The sequence below is a fragment of the Nicotiana tomentosiformis genome, chromosome 7, assembly GCF_000390325.3.
Source record: "Nicotiana tomentosiformis chromosome 7, ASM39032v3, whole genome shotgun sequence".
Classification (NCBI taxonomy): domain Eukaryota; kingdom Viridiplantae; phylum Streptophyta; class Magnoliopsida; order Solanales; family Solanaceae; genus Nicotiana; species Nicotiana tomentosiformis.
In genome coordinates this window covers 97305371-97313162 of record NC_090818.1, presented here as the reverse complement: position 1 = coordinate 97313162, position 7792 = coordinate 97305371, and the positions used below count along the sequence as shown (strand labels likewise).

Below are 7792 nucleotides of genomic sequence, written 5' to 3'. Positions count from 1 at the left end.
GTTGACGCGAGTAGACTCGAGAGGAGCAATTGATCATGTAGAAGTTGTAATCATTATAAAGTCGTACTTAGATGTCGCGTTAAGTTTTAATACGTGGGTTATCTCTCATGATAAGGTTAGAGGTTGTATGGTTTTTCTTATGAGTTTACTGGGTCTTCTCGGATGATATGAATATGGCTTTAGGCCAAGTGGAGGAGATTACCATTAATGATTGGGTCATGTAGGCATGTGTTGTTATAGTTTCTGGGATGAGGTACATTTGTGTGTTGTGACTTGAGTAGAGCGAAATCGAGGTTGACTCGGATAGGAATTTATCATATATCTGCTCTTCTATGCCTAAATGATACATGGGGATTGCTGAATGACTAAGGTTTGACATTCATTGTGGTTATTGTAATGACCCGACCGATAGTTTTGTCACGCCCTGACCTCGGGGAGCGTGACCAGCGCTCAACAGGGTTACCCCTGTCGAGCAAGCCTGCATAGTGCCATCTACCCAACTCACCCATGAATTAAGAGAAGAATAGATTTCATTAATAAGTCAGTAAGAAGTCAGGTAAGCAACACCGGTCCTTTTTGCATTAGTCACGTCATTAACAAGTCAAAAACAAATAGTACATTGTACAATCATAGCTAAAGTGGAACAGGTGATACGATTACAACATTTTTAGTTTAACCTTCCCAAAAATAGACACAACCCATACTAATTCTACGGATCCTCTAACAAGGACTAAAAGAGTGCTATGACAGTGCCGACAACAAGGCCCCGGCTATACCTCAAAACGCTATGTACAAAGGATAAAAAGACATAGGACCCCAAGATGAAGTGGGGCTCACCAAACCAGCAAAGAAGAGGGTATGCTGCTATCACTGGTCAATGCTACCTGTTATAGAACCACCTGCATCCATTAAAGATGCAGCACCCCCGACAAAAGGGACGTTAGTACATATGGAATAATACTAGTATGTAAAACTAAACACCCTCTCAATAGAACGAGCAACAGTAAACAGAGAATGAAACATGAAATCAATAAGAGACTCAAACAGTATCAAGGTGTCAAGTCATGGGAAAGGTAAATTTCAAATAGGATTCGGTAATATAAGTTAGGAGATTTTTAGCACCGATACACCACCATGTCTTAATACGGAGTCTGATCTCAGCCCGACCGGCTAAGCCGTCTCACCCCGAGATGTACACTTATAATACTACCATGTGCGTGGCATGGCATACGATCTCAACCCGATCGACTAAGCCATCTCACCACAATCTCATGTGGGTTGACATTACATCACATCTCGCTAGCAATAATCTCATTCCATTTAAGGGGAAACAGTCTCATCACATTAACACGGTAATTTACCCCACAATCACTCCTACACCGGGACGTGTAGTTTCGGGGTTAGGTTGTTCCGTTCTACCCTTCCTCGGTGGCTAAACGATACTCCCAAGGCATTTATTATTAAAAGTACTTACCACTCAGTTCGTATTCTTTTACATGTCATTCATTTAATTGGCATCATTGGCCATAACACAGTATTATTCTTGGCATGTTGGCCGTATTTCATAATTCATGCTCACTATTTCACTTTCAATCATTATCATGGATAATCAACAACAAGGCCTTTAAAATTAAGACTTTACACACATACTTGAGCAATTTTACAGTCTTAGGCACTTATGACTTCTTACACGATTTACATGATAGCTTTCATAAAAATTCACGCTTTTAAATCATTACATAGTAACACACAGCCCATACTTAAAACCACATTCTCAAACATTAACTCAACATAACAAAAATCTTTGGAATAAGTATTGAACGCATAATTATTTCGACACAAGACTTATTACAAAAAAATAATTTATAAAGAGCATCACGAGATTTACAAGAATATCACGTGGTTCAATTGTAAGAGAAGAGTTTAGCCAACATACCTTTCCTCGAGCTTTTTAATTTACTACAATATTCCAGAAATCCTAGCCACTTCGATCTATTTAGAGATATAGTAAAATTGAACACAAATTAGGAAGGAGTTCATAGTTCCAGCTCACTTGAGCATTTTATCAAACATTAGGTGTGCATTAAGGTTTCAAGGTCCTCCTATGGTGGATTCTTTCATCCCACTACCCAAAGTTTACCCAAAAGGGCTCAACAATCTCCCCACTACCCCAGATGGTACATGCATGTAAAATAAACAACTCCCACACCCAAGAATTGCTTTACTAATTACCCATTTTTAGTTAAATTTCGAAATTAAGGGTTAGGGTGTAGAATCTTACCTTTTGGTCGAAGACCTTGTGAGTTACCCTAGAAAAATCTTCAAGGTTTGAACAAATATTGATGAACAAATGACTTAGAACTCCTCTTCTCACTTTAGACCACCTTTCTCTTTCTCAAAAATGTAAGTTTGAACCTTCTAAAATGACCATAACATTGTTTTATAAGAATGGGGTCGGGTTTATAAAACCAGAAAAATAAAGCTCCGAAACATAATCTACGATCGCAGAGTGACCACAGAATGGATATGCGATCCGCAAATCAGCCGCATAATTGGCCCTCCGGAACTGGGCAAGGCTGCCCCATTCTATGACCAGTATGCGGTCTGCAGATCTATTTTGCGGACGCATAATGCACCGCAGAACTTCCCACCAGAAATTTTCATGCTGGTTCCGCGGTCGATATGCGGCCTGCAAAACAGTTTTGCGATCGCATAGTGGACCGCACAATATCATCCAATCTTGCCCAGTTTTCTGCTTCACTCTGCGTCCATTCTACGGCCTACAGAGCGATTCTGCGACCGCATAGTGGGCCGCAGAAATATCTTTTTCTGCCAAAGATTTTCCTTTATTCCCCTGCGCACTGTTCAACACAAAAAGTTCGTAGAAGAATCTCTACATTCGTCAACTCATAAGCCTACTTCGGCACCAAGAAACCAGGGTTTTTAGGCAAAATTTTATGAGGCCTTACATCCTCCCCCACTTAAGATCATTCGTCCTCGAATGAGCGCTAAAACCCACCATTAGAAACCAATGTGACTCAACTGCTATGACACACATCAACAATTCCCAAATTTCGACTAACTCCCCAAATATCAAAAATTCTCGCCAGAGTTCCCCCTGTAACTGGACCTATCCACCTGTTAGAGAATCCCAGAAACCCATCCTAACATCACAACCACAACACGACGATACAAAATAATATAGAAATAACACTGGGTACAACTCCATAAACATTGCATTACCAAGAAGAAGAATTCTTAATATAAGTTGTACCGGGGAAAATACGATTTGCAGAAAATTAGCTCTTAACATCAGAGATACAATTACATAGCTATTTAAATAAATTAGGGTACTTCTTATTCACTTCTTCCTCGGACTCCCAGGTGGCCTCTTCGACTTGTTGGTTTCACATAACACTTTCACGGAGGCAATTTCTTTGTTCCTCAGCTTTCAAACTTGCCTATCAAGAATGGCAACTGGAATTTCTTCACAAGTCAATTCTTCATTACATCAATAGTCTCAACCGGAACAATAAGCGACGGATCACTAACCACCTTTTTCAACATGGACACATGAAACACCGGGTGCACTAAGGACATCTCTAGAGGTAGTTCTAGCATGTAAACTACCTGGCCAATCCTTTAAATGATTCTGTATGGTCCGGCATACCTCGGACTCAATTTTCCTTTTTTACCAAATCACATTATACCCTTCATAGGGGAAACCTTCAAGAATACCCAATTATCTTCTTTGAACTCCAAATCCCTATGACGAACATCTGAATAGGACTTCTAATGACTCTGAGCAGTTTTCAATCGCTCCTTAGTGATCTTAACTTTTTTCCATAGCCTGATGCACGAGGTCTAGCCCTATCAACTCCGCTTCCCCAATCTCGAACCACCCAATGGGAGATCTATATCTCTTACCATATTAAGCCTCAAACGGTGCCATCTGAATACTGGCACAATAATTGTTGTTGTAGGCAAACTCTATGAGTGGCAAATGATCATCCCAGCTACCTTTGACGTCAAGAACACAAGCGTGCAACATATCCTCAAGCATTTGAATAGTCCGTTCTGCCTGCCCGTCAGTCTGCGGGTGAAAGGCTGTACTAAGATTCACCTGAGTACCCAAACCTTGCTGAACTTTCTTCCAAAACTTAGCCGTGAACTGTGCTCCTTGATCTGAGATAATATAAACTGGAGTGCTATGCAACCTGACTATTTACTTGATATACAACTGAGCATGCTATTTTGCTGTGTCGGTAGCCTTAATCGGCAAGAAGTGTGCTGATTTCGTGAGTTGAACCACAATCACCCAAATTGAGTCGAATTTTCGTGGAGTGCGAGGTAGCCCTACCATAAAGTCCATATTGATCATATCCCACATCCACGTCAGAATCTCTATGTTCTGTGCCAACCCACCGGGCCTTTGGTGTTCAGCCTTCACTTGCTGACAATTTGGACATCTTGCCACAAAGTCCGCTACATTCCTCTTCATATCGTTCCACCAATAGACTTTCTTAAGATCATGATACATCTTTATAGAGCCCAAGTGCACGGAATACCTAGAAGTGTGAGCCTCGGTCATGATTCTTTCCTGGAGACCATCCACATTTGGAACACATAGACGCCCTTGGTACCCTAGGGTACCATCATCCATGCCAAGATAAAAGGCCATGGTTTTATGTTTATGAATCCCCTCCTTCAGTTGTACCAACAATGGATCATTGAATCGCTTCTCCTTGACTTTCACCACAAGCGACGATTCAGCTCTATTTTGCACACTCACCCCTCCTTCACTAGAGTCCGCAAGACGAACTCCCAAACTAGCCAACCGATGAACCTTCTTGGCCAACGGCCTTTGATATGCCTCCAAGTGAGCCAAACTACCCATAGATTTCCGGCTAAGAGCATTCGCCACAACATTAGCCTTCCCTAGATGATACAGAATATCGATGTCGTAATCTTTGAGTAACTCCAGCCATCTCCTCTGCCTCAGATTCAATTCCTTTTGTTTGAAAATATATTGAAGGCACTTATGGTCCATGAATATATCCATATGGACCCCATACAAATAATGAAGCCAAATCTTCAACACAAAGACCACCGCTGCAAGCTCTAAGTCATGTGTTCGATAATTCTTCTCATGATTCTTGAGTTTCCTAGAAGCATAAGCTATCATCTTGCCATGTTGCATTAATAAATGCCCAAGTCCGATTCTTGAAGCATCACAATATACCACAAACCCATATGTACCCTCTGGTAGAGTCAATACTGGTGCCGTAGTGAATCTTGATTTCAATTCCTGGAAGCTTCATTCACAAGCATCTGACCATTGGAACTTAACTGTCTTCTACGTCAATTTAGTCAAGGGAGAGGTAAGAGTGGAGAACCCCTCCACAAACTTCCTATAATATCCAGCTAAGCCCAAGAAACTGCGAATCTCAACTAGGGTAGTAAGTTTAGGCCAATTCTTCACAGGTGCAATCTTCTGAGGATCAATCTCAATTCCTTCTCTAGAGAGAACATGACCCAAGAACGTGACAGATTCAAGCAAAAATTCACATTTCAAAAACTTCGCATATAACTGGTGTTGATACAAGGTCTGCAAAACTACCCTGAGATGATCGGCTTGGTCCTCCCGACTCCGCGAATATACAAAGATATCGTCAATAAACACTATTACGAAGGAGTCAAGTAAAGGTTTGAAGACCCGATTCATAAGATCCATAAAAGCTGCTAGGGCATTTGTTAGCCCAAAAGACATTACCAGAAATTCAAAGTGCCCATATCGAGTCCCGAAAGCTGTTCTCAGAACATCTTGCTCCCTGATATTCAATTGATGATTCCCGGATCTTAAATCAATCTTGGAGAAGTACTTAGCACCCTGTAATTGATCAAACAAGTCATCTATCCCTGGCAGTGGGTACTTATTTTTGATTGTAACCTTGTTGTGATGCCGATAGTCAATACACATCCTTAATGACCCATCTTTCTTTCTTACAAAAAGCACCAGTGCGCCCCAAGGCGACACACTCGGCTTGATGAAACTCTTTTCTAACAAATCTTTCAATTGTTCTTTTAGCTCTTTCAATTCTGTCGGTGCCATTCTGTAAGGTAGAATAGATATAGGTTGCGTGCCTGGCATCACATCAATCACAAAATCAATCTCCCTGTCTAGCGGGATCCCAAGGAGCTCATCCGGAAAGACCCCTGGAAATTCATTCACAACAGGCACAGACTCAAGTGTATGTGCCTAAGCATCGGTGTCCGTAACCCGGACCAAATGGTATATACACCCTTTGTTAATCATCTTCATGGCCTTAAGGTAAGAAATAAACCTACCCTTCGGCACCGCATCATCCCCCTTCCATTCAATCACTGACTCATTTGGGAATTTAAACCTAATGGTTCTGGTTCGACAGTCAAGCTTGGCAAAACATGAATAAAGCCAATCCATTCCCATTATTATATCAAAATCGACCATCCCCAATTCAATGAGATCGGCCATGGTATCCCGACCATGCACCGTGATAGCACAGTCCCTATAAACCCGTGCGACCATGATAGACTCACCAACCGGAGTAAATATAGAGAACGGCTCATGGAGTTATTCCGGTTTTATCCCAAATCCCTTAGCAACATAGGGAGTAACATAGGACAAAGTGGAACCGGGATCAATAAGAGCATACACATCATGGGAGTGGACAGTCAATATACCTGTGACAACGTCTAGAGAAGCCTCTGAACTCTGGCGACCCCTCATAGCATAGAAACGACTGGGTCCCCTGCTTACTGGGCCCCGATGGCGATGCACTAACTGAAGACTAAGCAAAAGACTGGGACGGCCCTGATGACCCTCCCCTGAAAGCTGTCATACCACCATCACCATCACCACCACCACCAGAAGTACCACTGAAGTTGCCCGCTGACCGGGCCCTGTTTCTACTCTCTAGCTCCATTCAATTCTTCAATTTGCGGGTCTCTGTGGCTTAAGAAAATGCCACCATCTTACCATAGTTCATATCATAATTCAAGGCAGCTATAGCGGCCTCATTAATAACTAAAGGGCTAAAGCCCTGTACAAACCGGCGCACTCTAACCTCCATAGTGGGCAACAGGTAGATGGCGTATTTGGACAGGCACACGAATCTTATATAATACTCCCACACACTCATGCTCCCATGTTTCAGGTTCTCAAACTCGGCGGCACGGGCTGCCTTAGTCTTGGTAGACAAGAAATGATCAATAAAAGCATCGGCAAACTCACTCCATCTCGCTGGAGGGCTTCCCTCCTCACGAGAGTCCTCCCACATTTCAAACCAAGAATAGGCCACTCCTTTCAGGTGGTAGGAGGACAACTCTTCTCCCTTTGTCTTAGTAGCACGCATAACTCAGAGAGTCTTGTACATTTCATCAATGAAGTCTTGGGGGTCCTCCTAAGGATCAGTACCTGTGAACACTAGAGGGTCCAACTGGAGAAATCTGTTCACCCTGGAACAAATGGAATCTCCTGGCTGACTAGAAGAACTGGGTGACAAATTGATCTCTGGGCCTGGGAAGCCACTATCTGAGCCAACATCTATATGGCTCCCCTAAGATCCCCACCAGATACATCGAAACCGGAAGTTGGGCTGGAGGTGGAACTAGAATATCAGTTGGAGGGATCGTTGCACCGTCAGTAGATGTAGGGACAGGTGCAGTCTGATCAGGTGTAGTAGAATCATGCTGTGTAGTAGTCAGGGGAATGTTCTCACCCCTCGGGTGCTCACCCGCATCATCAAGTATC

General features: G+C 42.6%; 1 protein-coding gene across 1 annotated transcript; it reads right to left on the bottom strand.

Moving 5' to 3' along the window:
• Positions 1 to 4249: 4249 nt before the first annotated feature.
• Positions 4250 to 6514, bottom strand: LOC138896066 (uncharacterized). The gene is made up of 4 exons (XM_070180845.1): positions 6349 to 6514; positions 6008 to 6216; positions 5774 to 5890; positions 4250 to 4846 (listed from the first exon to the last, which is right to left on the bottom strand). The coding sequence occupies exons 1-4, from the start codon at positions 6512 to 6514 to the stop codon at positions 4250 to 4252; spliced, it is 1089 nt and encodes a 362-aa protein (XP_070036946.1).
• Between the last annotated feature and the right edge of the window lie 1278 nt (positions 6515 to 7792).

Excerpts from the sequence above, each read along its gene's own strand:
- LOC138896066 (XM_070180845.1), bottom strand. The coding sequence starts at position 6,514 with ATGGCCGATCTCATTGAATTGGGGATGGTCGATTTTGATATAATAATG. Across the intron at positions 5,891-6,007 it reads GGGGCGCACTGGTGCTTTTT|GGTGCTAAGTACTTCTCCAA; the intron begins GTAAGAAAGAAA and ends GATCAATTACAG. Across the intron at positions 4,847-5,773 it reads ATGGGCACTTTGAATTTCTG|GTTCATCGGTTGGCTAGTTT; the intron begins GTAATGTCTTTT and ends TTGGCCAAGAAG.